At 36.3% G+C, this 20,766-nt stretch overlaps 1 protein-coding gene across 1 annotated transcript; it reads left to right on the forward strand.

Moving 5' to 3' along the window:
- The first annotated feature begins 234 nt into the window (after nucleotides 1-234).
- Nucleotides 235-20,472, forward strand: LOC144956076 (uncharacterized). Its single transcript, XM_078886410.1, has 8 exons — nucleotides 235-462; nucleotides 3,566-3,684; nucleotides 4,247-4,301; nucleotides 6,164-6,228; nucleotides 7,571-7,676; nucleotides 8,609-8,727; nucleotides 9,860-10,005; nucleotides 15,810-20,472. Exons 1-8 carry the CDS (start codon nucleotides 402-404, stop codon nucleotides 15,913-15,915), a joined length of 777 nt encoding a protein of 258 aa, XP_078742536.1. The 5' UTR covers nucleotides 235-401; the 3' UTR covers nucleotides 15,916-20,472.
- The last annotated feature ends 294 nt before the right edge of the window (nucleotides 20,473-20,766 follow it).

The raw sequence follows: 20,766 nt of genomic DNA on the forward strand, positions 1-20,766 counted from the left end.
GGCGTAAGATTTATAATCTGTTTAACATCCTGGAACTTCATCAAATCACTTTATTTTGGACAAGGAAACACTATTACAAAACACAGACTAATTCATGCATAAAACTGTCGAGACAAACTAATTTATGGTAGCAGCTGTCTGCTTTGTTTAAAAATAATATTGATGTCTATCTTTTTGGCTTCAAAAGCTTGACATTTATTTTTCTATGACTTGTTTGGCATTCTTTTGGAAATTAATCTGGAATTCCAGAAATATTTTGTCAGTGAATGACAGCCGAAAGTGTGAAATTGCGAATCTTCATTTCTCACGATCTTCACATTTCATCTCCATCAGGACCACTGATAAAGGAGACCGGACCTTCCACCAAGTTTCATCAGGTCACAGTTAGATCGCACTGAATCATGGCAGCCTCGATTAGTGTGCCGCTTGTTACAATTAACCCATACGATCCGATGTTTAAAGGTGAGTCTTCAACTTTAACTTTAACGTTTAGAAAGTTTAACTTGAAATTACTTTTTCTTTACTCTAAGATAGTGATTGGGGCTAGAGATAGAGGGTTGCCTTCACCAACGCCCAGAGTTTCACACTCTCAGATCAGAACTTTACAAAAGAACTGTTCCCAACTGGGTTCCGTGATCTTGTATACCTTTTGGTATCCAGATATTTTATTTTGTCAAGCCGAAAGATTGCATTTCTTCTACAAGAATAAATTATTTCAGTAAATCAAAGTAAAGGACCAAGTTAGTTCTGGTTTGTCCATTTTGTTAGAACATCTCCGACAGAGGCAATCAAGGTTGAACAGCACCATTTTGCCATAAAAGTAAAAGGAACTAACCGTAACCCCCCCTCATCCAACCATGAAATTCCTCTAACTCTAAACTTAAACAGTAACGTATTTATGTTTTCATTGTTTTGTTTTTTATTATTGCTTGAAGATTTTTTTTGAACCCGAAATGTGCCTTGTTTGGTATTTTGTTCTTTTTTGAAGCTATTCTATTCATTTTTGTTTATTAGTTTTACTGTCCACAGCTTCTAGCAGCTAAGTGTCACTTCCTCTCTCTAGTTTTTATTTTTAAAAAATTACTTTACCCCTTATAACATTTGTGTAGAGATGTGACAGATTTGATTCATTTGTATTATGAACCATTAAAAATCTAAATAAAAAAAATAATTTAAAATTTAGCTTTTATATAGTGCAATAACCACTAAACGTGCTCAAAGCGCTTTACAATGGGTCCCTGGCCAACAGCAACATTTAACATGTAGGACGGGATATGACGCCTGTTAGTGTTAGGCGATATTACCATTTTTTCGGACAGAGACAACGCTGTTAACGGCCAGGTACTCATTTTACACCTGAGTATGTTGAGAGAATGTGAGTAAAGAGCCTTCTCCAAGGACTCAACTATGCGCCAGCGAGGCTCGAACCCAGGACCATCCGATCCGAAAGTGAGTGTAATACCACTAGACCACATAGCCGCACAAATGAATTTAATTCAACAGCTTTTGTGATGGACTCTTTCATGTAGTCAAAGTCTGTCTGACTGAAATAAATGATGCCTTTACATGGTGACCAGTCCTTTTCTCTTGAAAGATATCTCTTTGATACACAAAAATGGGCCATGAGAGAAATTCTAATACATCTGTCTCTACAAACAGCTGGTATTTACATGTTTTCATTGGACAGTTGAGTATTACCAGATAATATAAGCGTTTACAATTAGGGTATTTATTATTTTTAGGGTTGTAATGAGCCAACTGTTTATATTGTAAGTGGACAATGCATTTGGATTTTCTCCACAGGTCATGGCACACATACTCAGATAATATGATTATTTCATTTCTTTGTATTGATTAAACAAGTTATTTTTATCGAGCTCGCGAGTATGTTTTATTGCTCAATAAAAAATGTTTTAATAAATACAAAGAAATGAAAGAATACATTTAATCCATCCCTCCAAGATTAGATATTTCGTGACCAAATTATGGTAGTAGTACTTCGGTTTACCATAATTTGTGCTTTTCTCCATCTGCTTGAATGACAATTTGATCCCAAAAAGATGAATTTTAGATTGTATTCATGCACACCAAAAGATTATTTTTAATCAGCTGTCTTTACACCCTATTTTAAACCAATAAAATGATCGAAAATATTCTGCAATTGTTGAATAAATTTTTTATTCAATGCATCATTCAACGATTACGTATTTACTAAGATATGATAGGGTTTTCCAATGGCAGGAGTGGAATAATAGCAATTTTACCACTTTTATGTGTACAATGCTTAAACTCTGTGACACGTGTTGAGATAAAGAGAATAAGATAAAAATAAATAAAATGCCTTTTATTCATCCCATGGGGACTTTTTTCTTTAGGGTCTATTCCAAGAGAAGACTGGAGTAACCCAGGCAAAATCCTCAGTCTTTAGGATCTATTCCAAGAGAAGACTAGAATAACCCAGGCATCATCCGCAGTGCAGTGGTGCAAATTGAGCTAGGGTGATGTGATTTGCTCAAGGCCACACAATGCTTCGGGTATTCAAACTCTGTACCTTATGGGTACGACAAAGACCGTATGGCTGAGCCACGCTGCTAATTGGTAACTTGTGGGCTACTCACCTGTCATTATTTGGGGGATACGATTGTGACCAATTTTGTCCTTTTAAGATGTTGTGTCCAACACATTGACTACTATTATAAGGACAACTTAGATGTAAACAACATTTCTCATGAGCTTTGATGGTTTCTATAGTCCATTCCACTACCTGTGAACACGCGTTGGCATGGATATTTTCACAATCTTCTGATGGATTTTAATGATAATTGGCTTGAACACTCGATTTGTTGGGGTTTGGGTAATTGTTATTCTTGAACGTTTTACTATCCCATTTTCTTCCTTTTTGCTGGCTTTGATATGAACTAAATGTGTTACAAGTACCGTAAAACCCTTAAAACAAAAACATACACACTCCCAAGGATTTAGGAACCAAATGAGTAGAGGGTTTGATGTCATGACTTTTTTCCTTATTGAATTCATAACCACAATGGCAATGGTGAAGCTGGGAGTTATTTTATATTTGCTATGGTTGAGATAGATATATCATTAGTCACATTGCAAAACAGTCAAAGCTCCCATTTTCTCTCATTTTGTTGCCAAATTCACATTTCCTGACCCCAATTCATCCCAATATAATACCATTTTGAGATGGTGAGTCACGAACTTGAGGCACTGTGACCACACATTGTTACTAAAAATAGCTAATTCAAAAAAGGTTTATGGAAAGTCATCAGTTGACTCTCCCAGATTATTACAGATAAAGCAATGATGTTACAAAAGGAATGAAATTGATGTCACTCAGCTCTTTGTTATTGTTTCTAACCAGCCATTTTTATGAGTAGTTCTCACCAGATTGTATTACTCAGACTATTAATGTTCAAAGTTACACATAGTTTTGTAATTTGATACACATGTTATATCCAACTGGCGGATGTTATAAGTTTTTTTAATCAAAACACATAACATCAAAAGACCCCTTACTTCAATCCCTCTGTTCTCTACTTCCCAGTGGAGGTGTTACTTCACAACCCTCTCCATGAACACGTGGGCGTTCGCCATGAACACAAGATGGAGGCGATGGCACTGTGTCTGTCCTTACAGTCCCTCATCAGACAAGAAAGCTGTCAGGTAATGACACACTTGTGGTGTGTGTAATGACTGTAACCACTTTGATTATTCCAAACCATTCATGTCACCAGTGACTATAACCACTTTGATGATTCCAAACCATTCATGTCGCCAGTGACTGTAACCACTTTGATGATTCCAAACCATTCATGTCACCAGTGACTAACCACTTTGATGATTCCAAACCATTCATGTCACCAGTGACTGTAACAACTTTGATGATTCCAAACCATTCATGTCACCAGTGACTAACCACTTTGATGATTCCAAACCGTAAAATACAGACCTGCTTACTTAAAAACTTAAAAATTTGTAATTATAGTCACTATAGTTAACTTTAAAAATCAACAATTTTCCCCTAACAAGGATTATTTTTACATTTCAAAAACACAGTTTAGGAAGTTTACATCAACCTTAATTTTTGATACGTTCTGAAATTGGAGCCAACATTTTTGTAATTTTACGAATTTTTCTTAATAGTTGGCAGTTCTGTGAATGGCTATAACCACTTTGATGTTTCCATCCTATTTCTTGTTTACTTTTTCATACTGGCTTCTGGTAGCATCCAGACCACAAATCGGACAAAGGACGGAGAAGCAGCTCTTTCAATGACAAAGGTGGGTCCAAATTTGAAACATCAAAACGTCTTCTTCTTTCAGCTTATCCCGCAGAGCATCATCTTCCTCCAGGCCCAGTTTTTTTCACATCGTCCTTTACCTTATCCAACCACCTAGTCTTTAGGTGTCTTTCTCACACCACTTGAATACATCACTCTGTACTCATCTTTCATTCTAAAATATGTATTTAGTATTGCCAGATCCATCCTTCTTTCAAATCTTACACTATCTTCCCTTGCTGATTCACCTTTCCACTTTGTGTCATACACACACAGAATGTTAATTTTTCAAAACTCAAACTATCTACGACTCTGATACACGTTGGGTAAAATATTTCAAAATACTTCATGCATTTTATGATTAAAATTAAAGAACGTAAATGGTGCATCTGATGAACGCAAATAAACCACAACACTAAGATACTGGCGTGGCATGAAAAGGTCTTCATGAATAGAATCATGACTCTGACCAAACAACTGAAACAGGCGGTATATATTGATACAAAATCACTCAGTTGTTGATGCTATGCATATAAGTAAAGTGCTCACCGGTTCTGTGCACCAGAACAATCATAAATTAATACATCAGAGCAGCCAACTATACGCCAAAAAAGATGTATTATTATGTTATTTATTAGGCTTTTTTGTTCCACATTATGCCTTTTTGTTGTCATCAAGGTCATGTCGGTGATTTAAGCAATTTTTTTTCTTCGTCTGAAATCTTGTCTCACTGGAAATGGAAGAAAGAATTTTTATCATCCACTCCCAGCTTATTTTGTTTTCTGAAGCCTAAACCAAAAGCGTTATTTGGGCAGATGTAGCCTTTACGAACGAAGAAGTGCTAAAACAAACATACCAACAAAGGAAACTAATGCCCTTAATAGTGGATCGACAACTATCCTTTTTCGGACACATAGTAAGGAAAGATAGGAATGAATACCTGGCAAGTTGTGGAAAAATACCTGGTAAACGCGCCCGGGGGAGACAAAGAAAAACACTCATAGACCAACTGAAGGGCTTCACCAACCTAACAATCCAAGAGCTGTTTGAAAAAGCAAGAGACAGGGAGGAATGGAGAGAGATAATTCATGCAGTATCCGAAGCCTGGACCAGGCATGGAACCTAGAAGAAGAAGAAGCCTTTACCAAATTTATTGTGGAGAGGAATCTTCCAATAGCGATTGAATATGATTGCGGTGATCTATGTTTATGAATATGAACAATTACACCTTTTTTCGGTCAAAATTACACCTTTTTTCTGTCAAAATTACCCCTTTTTCAGTCAAAATTACACCTTTTTTCTGTCAAAATTACACCTTTTTTCAGTCAAAATTACACCTTTTTTCTGTCAAAATTACCCCTTTTTCAGTCAAAATTACACCTTTTTTCTGTCAAAATTACACCTTTTTTCTGTCAAAATTACCCCTTTTTCAGTCAAAATTACACCTTTTTTCTGTCAAAATTACCCCTTTTTTCAGTCAAAATTACACCTTTTCTTCATTTGGGGTTTGACAGCTCTGATTGACTTGAAATGAACTGAATACATTGGTCGCTAAAAAAAAATGCATATTATGCATACATCTTTATTACAAAAATCACAAACTAGAACAACAAACCACCAAAAAAAACAAAAAACTATAATGTATATTTTCTTTATAAAATCTGTTTTAAAATCAGTAACCCCTTTTAGGCTTTTCACAGACATCAGAATTTTAACTGTAAATACTTTACATATAAATCAAATACTAGATATATTTTACATTTAAAAAATGACATGTCATGCACTCACCCCCTTCCCACCCACATTATTGTACAACCAATCCGTTTACATTTTCCCTTCCCCGTCCCCCTCCACCCTGGACAGCTGGTGTCATCACCAACTCCATACAGCAAGTCATCAACAAGTCATTCAATTCCATGCCTTGTGCCGTAAGTAAAATAATCTATTGTCATGTTCTGTGTTACTGGGTGGGGTTCTTGGCCTCCCATAGTGGGCAGGGAGGCACTTACTGTGTCTTCTATCCCCCTTTACCTGTTTTCCACCATGCTTTCTGTCTGTGTCTTGGAATGAGATTACTTGGTTTTGTCCTGGCCCTGGCCGGATATCCTGGTTGAGAGGGAAACAGTCAAATTTATAGTGTGCTCTTAGAATCTACATCTGTTTCCTATTTGTACCAATTCCCCTTTGTCTTACTTTTTTCTTGGGTGCTTTAATTGTAATTCTAGAACAATTTACTATCCCATTTTCTTCCTTTTTACTGGCGCTGATATGACTTTAATGTGTTGCAAGCGCCGTAAAACCCTTAAAAACAAAGAAACAAAAAAAAAGTGTTCTGTGTTACTTTTGTCTTTACACCCCATATAAAATTTAAGTTTTTATGTATCGTCAACTGGGATAATTTTCCTTGAGGGGAAACTTTGCCTCTTGAATTTTGGACCACAAGAGATTGTTTAGTTTTGTGGCAATTATTTCCATTGATAAAAAGTCTAGTCTTTTAACAAGGAATATAACTGCAACAAAGCTGAGATGACTCAAAATGCTCCAAATTCACAGAGGCAAGGCCCCGCCCCCTGCCCCCTGTCCTTCCAGCAGTGATTGGGTAGCTGAGTCTGTTCGATCTGATGGAAGTACCATGTGATTGACCAGCATCCTATCCAAAGGGTTACAAGCAATTGCTATTGTCCGTTTTACGCTATAGAAACCGGGATAAACTCCGGCTCCATGGGCCTGGTGGCTCTGAAGGACTTAAAGGTTTTCCCAATAGGCAAAGTTACCCCAGTTGACATTAGTGCAATATCCACTAAACAAGGCTCAACATGTTTTGTCCGCTGATTGAGTAAAATCAGGACTTTATATAAAAAAAGAATTGAGCTTTTATTTAGCGCAATATCCACTAAACGTGCTCAAAGCTCTTTACAAGGGATCCCTGGCCAGCAGCAACATTTAACATTTAGGACGGGGCATGGCGCCTGTTAGGCGATATACAATTTTTTTTCTAACAGACAACGCTGTTAATGGCCAGGTACTGTGGGAGAATGCGGGTAAAGAGCCTTTTCCAAGGACTCAACTATGCGCAGAGCGAGGCTTGAACCCAGGACCTTCCGATCCGAAAGCGAGTGCCATACCACAAGCCACATAGTCTCACTTCAGAGGTTGGATCCGCCAACCATCCGTGTACAATGTCAAAGTTGGTCAAACTGACTATAGAATCCTTCAATCAAAACCCACTAAAAGTCAGCCAGTCAGGATTTCAATGTCTTTCCATTCCAGTCATTTCTTCATCAGTCTGGTTTGGACAACTTGTTTCCAACAGTGGCTACTCTGATGTCTGGGCCAGGGTCCACCTCCAACAAGCCAGAAAACAGTATCATCACGCGTGAGTTGGACTAGAGGATATTCATGATGATGATAATAATAATAGTATTGTTTTTTGTTGTTGGTTGAAGAAGGGTTTTGAACCCGAAACATTCCATGTTTGGTATTTTGTTCTTTTTTTAAGCTGTTAGATTCAGTTTTGTATATTGCTTTTTACAGTCCACAGCTTCTACTAGCTTAGTATCACAGATTCTAAGATGTAGGGATATATATTTTTAATATATTGTATTTGTATATATATATAAAATCATGTTATGATACAAGTATAGTGGGCAGAGAGGTACATTCTGTGTCTTCTATCCCCCTATGTCCGCTTTCCAACATGCTTTCTGTCCTTGTCTTGGAATGAGTTTGCTTGGTTTTGTCCTGGACCTGGCCGGATACCCTGACTGGGAGGTAAACAGTCAAATGTATAGTTAGTTTTTGGAGACGATATTTTTTTCCCTTGTAAATCATCTCTTTCATGCACTGTATTTTGTTTTGTTTATGTATTATATATGGTTTGTAAACATTTGAGTGTATTCCTCTTAGTGGGGACCTTTTCTTGTGTCTGGATGAGACTTTTGGGTGATCTCAAACTAATTACATTGATAGTGCGCTCTTGGAATCTACAGCTGTTCCTTATTTGAACCAATTCCCCTTTGTCTGCCTTATTCTTGGATGCTTTCATTGTAATTCTAGAACTTTTTACTATCCCATTTTCTTCCTTTTTACTGGTGCTGATATGACTTGTGTTGCAAGCGCCATAAAACCCTTAAAAACAAAAAACATACAAATATGGTATGAAGGGTGCTCAACATGTTGATAGTAACAATGGAGTGAATTATTATTATAATATCGACCACGATATTGGAGTCAGTCTACATCAATTTGGTAAATATTATAATATATAAATATATAGTTTATAGATTTCCTTCTTTCTTTGTTGTTCAGAGTACATTGACCAGATGTCGTCTTTGAATCACGTGTTGGGATTAGCCAATCAGATCAACCATGACGTGTGTCACAGCACCAACCTCAAATATCTGGCACACCAAATCTCCGTCCTTTATGTGAGTCCCTTAGACTTCTACCATTGTGACTGTTATAGTCACTGTTAGACCTGCTTCATATAAGATAGATGAACTTTATTCATCCACGTAGGGAAACTCACATGTTGGCTATTGCCATTGACTCATGAGTTGCTCAAAATAATTAAGCAAATAAATAATGAAAAGGAAATGCAATGACATAAGAGTAAACCAATAAAAAACTTAACAAAACTAAACATAAAAAATCTCTCATTCCTCCCACATTCTCTCTCTCTCTCTCTCTCTCTATCTATCTCTCTCTCTCTCTCTCTCTCTCTCTCAGTCAAAGCGCTTTAAAAAGGGTCACCAACACGTAACATGTAGAACGAGACATAACGCCTGTTAGGCGATATTGTATTTTCCCCCGACAGAGACAACACTATTAATGGCCAGGTACTCATTTTAACCCGAGTATGGTGAGAGAATGTGAGTAAATAGTCTTTTCCAATGACTCAGCTATGAGCAGAGAGAGGCTCGAATGCAGGACCTTCCGATCCAAAAGTGAGTGTCATACTCATACCACAAGACCACATAGCCTTCATACTCCATACTGTAGTAGGAAAGAGTTCTTACGTTTTCATGTGGAGTGGACGATGCTCATTTTCTAGAAATGTCCCAATGCTCTGTAACAGACTTCCACAGGTATTACGTCACAGTGTTCATCAGAAAAAATGTTTAAAAACCAACTTAAGATTTTCCTGTAAAGCACTTGCAGCATTTCCTCATGATGCGCTCAACAAATTATTATTATTATTATGATTATTATCATTATCACCATCAACATCATCATCTTTATTATTATTATTATTATTATTATTATTATTATTATTATTATTATTATTATTATTATTATTATTATTATTATTATTATTATTATCATTATTATTATTATTATTATTATTATTATTATTATTATTATTATTATTATCATTATCACCATCATCGTCATCATCTTTATTATTATTATTATTATTATTATTATTATTATTATTATTATTATTATTATTATTATTATTATTATTATTATTATTATTATTATTATTATTATTAATATTATTATTACATATTATTATTATCATCATCATCATCAGTATTGCTATCATTAATATCCCAGCAAGCCCTCAACAACATTCCAAGTCCAGGCAAGACATTTACCCGACACCTCAAGAACATTCAGGAAAACTTTTCAGCCCTCAAATCGTCCATCTCGGATTTGTCCAAGTCGGAGACTGACCAGCTGCCATCGGAGGTCAGAGATTGGTAAGGCCGGTTTGGACTTTATTTTCTCAAGTCAAGTTTTCCTATGGGTTACAGTGAGCTCAGATGGTAGAGCACTCGCTTCTCACACAAAGGGACCGAGATCGATCCCCTGTGCAGTTGAGATTTTTTTTCTCACCCTCCTGTCTGCCCAGTGGTGATTGGGTAGCTGGGTCTGTTGAATATGATGAAAAGTACTTTGCGATTGACTAGCTTTCAATCCAAAGGGTAGCAAGTAATTGCTATTGTCTGTTTCACGTTAGAGAAACTGGGATAAACTCCGACTCCATGGATCTGAAGGACTACTGTGAGAGGAGGTGGACTGACCAGGTGAATTCTAACAAACTCAGCTACCCAATCGCTGCTAGGGGGGAAATGCAGGATCAGAAACAAAATCTCTATGTCACAAAGTGCGCACGTAAACCGTATGCTTATGTAGCGCAGTTTGCAACCTTGTTTATGTGTGCTATATTCAAGCTACGACACCGATCAATAACCAAACACAATACGTTGATAAAGGTTTTGAAGCTAAATGAAGATATATTTTATTACAATATAACAAAGATATTATGAGATATGAAGATGAAATGATAGATGTCATAAGTATGAAATCAAATGGATGGATGACAAATTGATGGAGATGGTGTGATGATGAATATGATATGAAAGCGATATGAAAATATATAATTAAATCAATTAATTATCAATACTTTACCAAACCGCTACCACATCAGACAATCTCACAGATAGGTTGCAACCATCACAGTCATACAGGCAACTAATAATTAACTAACTAACTAAACACAATCCAGACGTGTAGAAGAAAGCCAAAAGAGTGTCCTTGATATTCAACAAAAACTGTAAGGTTGTTCTAATATTGTTAATTTGTCTCTTCTTGAAATTGTTCTGATTTCACAGTATTCATAAACAGATCAATTGTTTCTCAATGTTCTGATATTAAAATAAGCAAATGGTTCTTCACAGGTAACTTATAAAACAGGCAAATGTTCAGTTTCTATTAGTGTCAAGCTATGAGCGTATAGCCTAAAGTTGGCTTGTTAAAGCCCAGCCTCCAACGGCTCATTCACTTTAAAGAAAGAAAATGATTTTGTTATAATATGATAATCATACGAATATAACTCTATCTATATTCGAACTCACTCAATATGTTTACTTAAATGAGTAAATATTATTTTACTTTAACAAATCAATTTATTAATGTTGATTAATATTGCTTTACTTTGTAGATATGAAATAATAATGCTTTATAGCAAGAAACGCTTATTTTCTTTACAACAAGAATATATTATACAATTAATTTCATTATCTGATTAATTAATTGAGACTCAAAATTTAAAGTGATATTATGATATTGATATCAAAACACAATCATAATTGTAATCACAACTTATTATTCAAAATCTCACCAGAGCCGAACAGATTATTGAAATCACAAATTAAGTCTACACAAGACTTTAATCAAACTCTACACAAGAGTTATAACACAACTTGATTCAGCTCAAACTTTGAGCACCACAAAGTCTACACAAGACTTAAATCACACTCTACACAAGAGTTCACACAAAACGTGTTTCAGCTCGAACTTTGAGCACTACAAAGTCTACACAAGACTTTAATCCAACTCTACACAAGAGTTAAACAAATGAGCCTAAAAGACTCCGCTGTGGTTATCGCTTAGAGACTATGAGCCTAAAAGACTCCGCTGTCTGGTCTCTTTTGAGACAATGAGCCTAAAAGACTCCGCTGAGTGGTCTGAAGAAACTGCTCAAAACTCTGGCATTTATAGGCAAAAATCAAGCAAACGAAGCAAAATTCTACCCACACAAACGGATGTTAGTCATATCCGTAAACATCTGAAATTCCTTAAAACTCCCCCAGATTCCATAATCATGGACAACAACAACCCATCCTGATACCGGACATCCTCATATCAAGGATAAATAAATTCGTCAGCCCCATAGTTACGAGATATCAATCAAGCCATACCATAACAAAGTCACTCCCGTAGAATACAGGGATCCTACTTTGCTTATAAGTTTACGGAGAAAACAAGTTTGATGCCTTTCTCACAATAACACCCACACTACGTAGTTTAATTCAAACTTCCGGGCCATAGGTGCATGATCTGATACGACCTGTATCAACAAAAGAAGGGTTGTTCCGGAGGGATTACAATAACAACAACAACTAATACTACGACGACGTACATCCTGTCGTAAACTGACGCCTACACGGAAGCATTTCGTTACACTCTACTTCAACGAACGGGGGTCGATCTCAGTCCCTGTGCTTGGGAAGAAAGTACACTATCAATTGAGCTATTGGGACCCCCACTATAGCACTTTAGCATGCCTCAGGTGTGAATGAGGCCCTGATTTGTATTTTATTTTGAGAGTGGAATCATTGATTATTTGGTTATTTTTGTCACAATCAACAGCCAAATTTAAAAATGTAGTTTAAAAAAAATAAAGTTAAGTATTTGTTTAGTTTTGTCACTGACGGCAAGGATAAAAAAGAAAAGAATTTTAAAAATCTGGTCCCGTCTAGGATAAGGTCCTTTCCACAAATTATTCCACTCATTTCAGGTGAGGCTATAGGCAGTGACGGATATTGTAAGATTACTAGTACAAAAAGTTTGCAAAACAGGGGGGCGTGCAGAAATGTGTGAAATAGAATTTTAGCTCCAGTAGGCCTGCTAAGGGAATAGATAGTGTATCGTGTTGTGTCTTGATCATGGTTAGATGACTGGAAATACTCCATGAAGTTCTAAATTATTATTTTTTAACAGTGGATTTGTCTCCTAACTGTGATGATACTTTTAAAATTGGCCTCAAGTTTTTGATTACATCTACATGCATGCGAATCTGTTTGCATTCAATATGTACACTGCAGACACACGCACACATTTGGAATATCGATGGGATGTTCGGTGAATCAAAACTTTGAAGTCCTGATTTCCACAATCAGCGGATCAAAACTCTGAAGTCTACATACGAGCTGTGTGCACCATGTTTTATTTAATGATGTCATCAGACGTCTGATCCGCCCAAAATCAAATAAAACATGGTGCGCAAAGCTTCAGAGGTTTGATCTGCCGACCATCGATATATTGATGGCCTTGGTCACCAACTGTTTACCCTGGGTGGGGTTCCCAGCCTCCCATAGTGGGCAGGGAGGTACTTGCTGTGTCTTCTATACCCCTATACCTGTTCATCCCATAGGGGAAATTTGTCTCTAGGGTCTATTTCAAGGGAAGACTGGAATAACCCAGGCATCAGCCACAGTGCAGCGCCGCAAATTGAGCTAGGGCGAGGTGACTTGCTCTAGGCCACACAGTGCAGCAGCATGTGATCAAACTCAGTACCTTTTAGGTACGAAGCAAAGACCATACTGCTGAGCCATGCTGCCCCCTTGTAATCTGTGTAATGCTCATTACGTGTGTTTTATAATTCTATTATGATTCAATGGATTGTATTTTTATTGTAAAGTGCTTCGTAAAGCAATTGCATAAATATACATTATTATTATTATTATTATTATTATTATTATTATTATTATTATTATTATTATTATTATTATTATTATTATTATTATTATTATTATTATCATTATTATTATTATTATTATTATTATTATTATTATACGATCTTTATGAGAAAAATTCCAAGGCTTTAAAACAAATGCAAGCAAAGGGCAACCCTGTAATATACCAGGCCTGTAAATCTTCCGTCTATTGTCAGATTTCCGACAGTACGATTTTGCTCTTAAAGTGCTCATACAGTGGAACCTCCCGATAACGACATGCCACGGGACCGAGTTTTTATGTCGTTATCCGGAGGTGTCGTTATTTAGAGGTTTCCAAGATGGCGGACAAAGTGGGCGTGGTAAGGCCCGCAGGACCAGTTTTTATCAACATTGACAAAACAAACAAAACATTGTAGTGTATTTCTCTTAAGAGGGTTCTTGTGCGTGTGTCTGGATGAGACTTTTAGGTGATCTGAACTGAGTACACTGATAGTGTGCTCCTGGAATCTACATCTGTTCCCTATTTAAACCATTCCCCTTTGTCTTACTTTTTCTTGTGTCATTTCAATTGTAAATCTAGGATTTTTTACTATCCAATATTCTTCCTTTTTACTGGTGCTGCTATGACATAGACGTGTCACAAGCCCTGTAAAACCCTTTAAAACAAACAAAAACAGGTGATTCGGACTCTGCGAGATAAAATTCCACCCACAAAAACACTACTACTACTACTACTACTACTACTACTACTACTACTACTACTACTACTACTACTTCTACTACTACTACTACTATACTACAACTACTACTACTACTACTACTTCTATCACCACATAATATCACATTTTCCAAGATTTTGTGTTTACTTGCTTACACTTACATTTATACCTTGGTTTTTATTAATGCATATCAGCCAAGATTCGTCAAAAAAGCTGCGTTCTCATTGGTTTCAAAAGCTGCGTTCTCATTGGTTTCAAAAGCTGCGTTGTTATTGGTTCAAGCAGGAATCGTTTTTATAAACTTTGAGTACTCAAACTCGGTATTTTTAGTATCAGATATCTACGAAAACTGCCGAAAATCGACAAAATGATGTCGTTATTCGGAGGTTTTGTCAAAAAGTGCGTCGTTATTTGGAGGTTAGTTTTACTGATCTTAAATAGAAAAAAAATCGGGACCACGGGTCAGTGTCGTTATCAGGAGGTTGTCGTTATTCGGAGGTGTCGTAATCGGGAGGTTCCACTGTATTAAAAAAAAAAATAATAGTAAAAATAAAATTCGTAACGTCAAAGAACAGAACCAATAAAAAAGAAAATAAGACTTTTATTTCGTTCCTCGAAAAAAATAGATTTTATTCCGTTTCTAATGCCGACTTAAAAATGTTTTTTAAAAATTTTCATATGTCGCATCAAAGACAAAACAAAACATGCCATCTATCTGTTAGCTGTGGATGTATTCACTGCCTGGCTACTGTGCCACAGCCAGCGAGAGTGGGTCGCGAAGTTCGCGCGAGTCGTCTTCACACACACACCTAGTCAGTAAATAATGCACGCACAGATGTGTGTCGAACCAGACCGGAAGCTTTCTCTCTATTTTGCTACCGACACACATGCATATCTCCGGTTCTTATTTCTCAGTCTCTATATTTTTTTGGTTCCGTGCGGATGTGAGACAGAAAAAAATAATGCGAAATAATTATTTTTCTTTGAAATATATATTCTTCTTCGAAAGCTCTCACACGACCGCACCACCTCCTCTTCTTTTTCTTCTTCTATAAGAATCCAAATAAACGAAAGGATCAGCATAAACATTTAACTTAAACAGGAGCGCAGCTTCCTGTGTCACGCACGAGATACACATCATTCAAAAGGGTAGGAATTGTTCTCTTCCTTTCATTTTACTAACTCAGACCTGGGCCCTCAAATAATTGGGATTTTTTTTTTTGGTACCATAAAATAAGGACCTCGTTATAAATAAGTAGGGGAAAGTGACATGAATTGACTAGTCAATTGACGTATCATGTCTGTGTTGTGTCCATATTTTTGTCCTGTTGTGTCTATTTTCGCGTGTTCAAAAAGTTCCGACAATTTTTTCACCAACCATTTACAGGTCTGATATACACATGTATGTGTATTGTTGTAGACAATAATTATCTCTTGATATTTGTTTACAAGGAAAGAAAAAAAAGTGTGCTTGGTTGTTTCTTTTGGCGTGTCTGTTGGTATCGTAAATAATCCCCATCTTCCCGTTTCTTTCCATGCCAGGGTCGTTGAGATTACAGATAGCATCATTGAAATTGTTACCTCCCTTCCCCTTGACCTGACACAGGAAATGACACCAGTGGCATCCATTTGGCAGAAAGGCTTGTAGCCGATTGCTCAGAGGCATCGGCTCGGCCTTTGGAAGGAATGAATAGTGAACATCTCAAGTCTGGAAGGGAACAACAACGCGGAAGATGGCCTTGAGAGGAAAGATAACAGTTAGAATGCCGGCCATTTGGGCCAACCAGTTAACAGTTTATTTGAGATTGAGATGTTATGGGGAAAGTGCAATCTTCTTCGAGGCCATAGGGTGAATTAGACAAATTCATACGGAAGTGGTGTTTGAAATTTTAGACAGTGTAACGTAGCCTTATTTTTTTTTAATGAATCAGGGTTAATTTTCTTTTAGACTTACAGTGCTGCCAACCTTACCTAAAAAATGCATATTTTTATGCACTTTCATTCATTGGACACTTTTTACTGGAGATCTTACGCATTGTTCAATTTCTATAATTTAAAGAGTTTTTTTTATTCCAAGTCACCCTTTTAGTGAAAGTTGATTTGATATCCGACCCTGTGGATTATGCTGGCAGTTCATTAAAATATTGTCTGGCTCGGCCATATCTGATTTATACGTTGATTCTGGAAGTCGATACTATTTATATTGCTCTCCATTTTACACATTTACATGGTTAGGGTTGGCAGCTCTGAGTTGGTTGTTGGAAATGACTTAAAATTGTTAAAGATGTTGTTGATTCAATCTTGTTAACAGGAAACCCAATCTCTTCTCATTTGAAATAGAATAAGATGTAACACCATTGTGAGTAGATTCCACAATGAACTGTCTAATTTGACATAAATACTCGAAACACTAAGAAGAAATATATCATTAGTGAAAAACAGACGTCTTATAGAAGGAATGAAATTGACCTCACTCAGCTCTTTGTTATTGTTTTTAGGCAGCCATTTTTATGAGTTCTCACTAAATTGTATTGATCAGATTATGAATATAAACATTTAAGACAATGTTTTGTGTGTTGGTACATGATATCTGGCTGCCAGATGTTATGAGGTTTTTTAAAAACTAAACGCATAGCATCAATAACCAAGTGAAATGAATTAAAGAAACATATGAACTATTATCTTGTCATTTACTCGCAACTCTGTGCATCGAAGATAATTGTGACTGTGAGGACAAATGGACGTGTCGGCCGATCACAAACTGCTTTATTGACATACTGATTGAAACTCCCTATCCTGGTCTAGATGAATAAATAAATATATAAAGTTCAAAATCATGGGACCGAATAGAAATTCCAGGGGGTTAAATATTTTGACACCAGGTCACCATGACTTAATACCAGATTGAGGTCGTAGGTCACCAATTCAAACGTCACTTCCTGTCTGGATTTGTTTGGTTCCCAATCTAATATTATTTATCATTTAACGTTTTGAGCAAGGTCTTTTTAGAATATTAATTCTGTTTTTGTTTTTTTCATGAAGAAATTTCATGGATACCGTCAATTGGGGTAACTTTGCCTGTGTGTGGATTTGGAGCATTTTGAGTCCTCTCAGCTTTGTTGTTGTTATTTTATGGGTTTAAAGACTTGACTTTTTATCAAAGGAAATAATTGCTGCCACAAAGTTAAAAGTCAAAGCTTCCCCTGAATTCAAGTTACGCCCAGTTGACGGTAGCAATTTCAGTCCAATTTTGGGCTTTGCACAATCCCTCCCCCCCCCCCCCCCCTAATATAATCCTTTGCTTTTCATTTTGATGTAGTTATTTTCATGGTCAGATCTGTGTTATGTCAGGGTGGACTCTATGATTACAAATCAACTTGATTGAAACACAAGGGATAGAATTCAAGTTCAGCCAGATGGCTTTGCAGACCTGTTTACTATTGTGACAAATTCGTAGAATTACGAAATGTTGGCTCCTATTTCACAACTTAATTGAGCGTCTCTAAGTCATGAAAACTTGTGGAAAATGAAAGTTGATGTCAGACTAAATAGTTTTAAGGATTTTGAAGTGCTATTTAATTTTAATCTTTGTGATGGCATATTGTTGTTTTTCCTTGACTATAGCGACTACAACTTTTATCTTATAAAAATTACAAATTTTTTTCATTTTCAAGTTGGCAGGTCTGCCTTTGCTGATGAAAATGAGTGAACTTGACCTGGAAATATGTCAATTTCCTGATTCCAGTCTTAGATTGACCTAAACCTCCCGTTTTCCCTTTCTCTGGGTCACCCCGATATATCACCAGTGTGACTTAGTGGGTTGATTTGGTTTTGTTTTTATCATGGCGTGTGTGGGTGTTCTATTGTGATGGCTTGTCTTTCTTTAATAGATGTTTTGTGATCTTCTTATTTTTCTTGTGTTAATTGTAAATCTCTATTTTTTACTATCCCATTTTCTTCTTTTTACTATCGCTGAAAAGACCTAAATGTATCGCAAGCGCTGTAAAACCCTTAAAAACAAAACAAAATGGCGTGTTCTATTGTGATGGCTTGTCGTTGTAGATGTTTGGAGTTCTACTGATATGATCTTTGACCTTACCATGGGTCATGTGAGAGGAGAGAGAAAGAGGGTTGCTGGGTAGAAAGGTGTGTTGTACCGTACACATGGCTTCTCTGTCTTGGATACGACTGTTGTTCTGCTTCATTAACCCTATTGTGTCTGCATCTACATTCCATGACTCATTATAAAAAAAAAATAAATTAAGCTTTTACTTTTATACAGCGCAATATCCACTAAACGTGCTCAAAGTACTTTACAAGGGGTCCCTGGCCAACAGCAATACTTAACGTGTATACAACCCAAACATTCACCTCTAAGTCAAGGTAACAGTTGTCTTGGTTTAAATTAAGGCTTTACTGTAGACTGGACACCTGCATGTTGTTGTTGATTCAGACATTTTCTATTCTCTTATTTACTTATTTATTTTTCATCAATGAGTTTTGTAAAGCGTCTTGCACACATTTATATTTATAATTGTGCGACTTTGTGGTCTTGTGGTCTGTAGTGCGACTATGTGGCTTGTGGTATGGCACTTGCTTGCGGATCGGAAGGTCCTGGGTTCGAGCCTCACTCGATGCTTAGTTGAGTCCTTGGAAAAGGCTCTTTACTCACATTCTCTCACCGTACTCGGGTGCAAAATGAGTATCTGAAAGTGAACACTATTTTCTGTCGGAAAAAATGTAATATCTCTCGTCATGTCTCATTCTATATGTTACGTGTTGCTGTTGGTCAGGGGCACTTTGTAAAGCGCTTTGTGCACATTTAATGGATTTTGTGCTATGTAAAAGCTCACATTTTTTAAAAACTTTATTTTTTATCAATAAGTTTTGTAAAGCGTTTTGTACACATTGATTGTAGTTGTAGATATTTCTCTGTGTCAAAGTTCAACAAGTTTTTTGGGTTTTTTTTGAGTGGATTTGTTTTTATCCTGCCATAGACTGTGTTAGAATAAATCTCATACAAATGTCAGGACAACAGTGACTTCCTTACCATCCCAGGTTCGAGAGTTTTTTTTCCTAAGATGAGGGTCACTTAAATGGATGGTTATTTGAAGGACGAGTTTTCTGGCCAAATTTTTTAATACATGTTTTTCCAGAATTAACTGGTTGAGGCAAAAGTTTGATCATTCCATTCTGCTAACATTCCATACCATACTTAATGTTGTCCACATTTCCACACCATTGCTACTCCATACTTAATGTTGTCCACATTTCCACACCATTGCTACTCCATACTTAATGTTGTCCACATTTCCACACCATTGCTACTCCATACTTAATGTTGTCCACATTTCCACACCATTGCTACTCCATACTTAATGTTGTCCACATTCACACCATTGCTACTCCATACTTAATGTTGTCCACATTTCCACACCATTGCTACTCCATACTTAATGTTGTCCACATTTCCACACCATTGCTACTCCATACTTAATGTTGTCCACATTTCCACACCATTGCTACTCCATATTGCAATGTTGTTGTCGTCATCCTCTTCATCTCCTTCATTGGGCTGGCCCCGCAGTTTTTTGCACAGCTTGCGGCTGCAAAATTAGGGAAAATTTTCGGATGTGCATTGCAACCGCAAAATCTGCATGTTTTGCAAATTTTTGACAAATTCTTAGATTTTTATTTTTATTTTTGCGAAATATGCAAACCTGAAAGCTTTTGATTTTCCTTTTTTATAACAATTTCATTGACAGCAATTTTTTTGTAATTTCGTTTTCCCAACTTTGTGTCTATTTCCAAATCAGAATAATTTCTGGCAAAATTTGCCATTTTTTGTTCCATAAATTTACCAAATTTTGAGTTTGAAATTGCGTAATTCCGCGGGGATATTTTATTACATGGGTTGCATGTAGTTAGTTGTTAGGTGTGACAACATATTTAGAGACCTGGAAAGTTTACTTATTTTCTTCTGTAAAATTCATTGTCTTTGCAAAATTTTGAAATATTTTTTTTTTTAACTGCGGGGTCAGATTGGGATTTCATTTTGTGCTCGAATTTGACGATACGAACCCTAGGCGACTACTTATCAATATTTTAATGACAAGGTTTACATGATTCTTTGGTATTGCTTGCTTTTTTACTTTTTCTTAATTTTGATTATTTTTGCACCGAATAAACCATTTTTTAAAAAGTGTTTCGATTTTTTTGGTGTTGGCGAATCTTGTGCGGCTAGGCTATCAATCCATTGTACACTTTGTCACAGATGCATGGCAAATGTATTAATATTATACAAGTTATTCATGCAAACTATGGAATGATTAGATGTTCCATTGTGATTTAAAATAATGTCAAATGACAATGGCTGACAAAAATTTTTAAAAACATTTCAATGGTGAATTTCAAGGAGTTACAACCCCCAATCTGATGGAAAGAAAGCAGATAGAGGATGGGGAAATCCGTGGAATTCAACACAAAAATGGGTTTGTTA

The sequence above is a fragment of the Berghia stephanieae genome, chromosome 10 (assembly GCF_034508935.2).
Source record: "Berghia stephanieae isolate SIO BIC M18660-M18661 chromosome 10, UCSD_Bste_1.3, whole genome shotgun sequence".
In the NCBI taxonomy this organism is placed as follows: domain Eukaryota; kingdom Metazoa; phylum Mollusca; class Gastropoda; order Nudibranchia; family Aeolidiidae; genus Berghia; species Berghia stephanieae.

Coding starts and splice junctions, on each gene's coding strand:
- LOC144956076 (XM_078886410.1), top strand. CDS start 402: ATGGCAGCCTCGATTAGTGTGCCGCTTGTTACAATTAACCCATACGAT. Junction 463..3,565: donor ATACGATCCGATGTTTAAAG/GTGAGTCTTCAA, acceptor TCTACTTCCCAG/TGGAGGTGTTACTTCACAAC. Junction 6,229..7,570: donor TCAATTCCATGCCTTGTGCC/GTAAGTAAAATA, acceptor TTTCCATTCCAG/TCATTTCTTCATCAGTCTGG.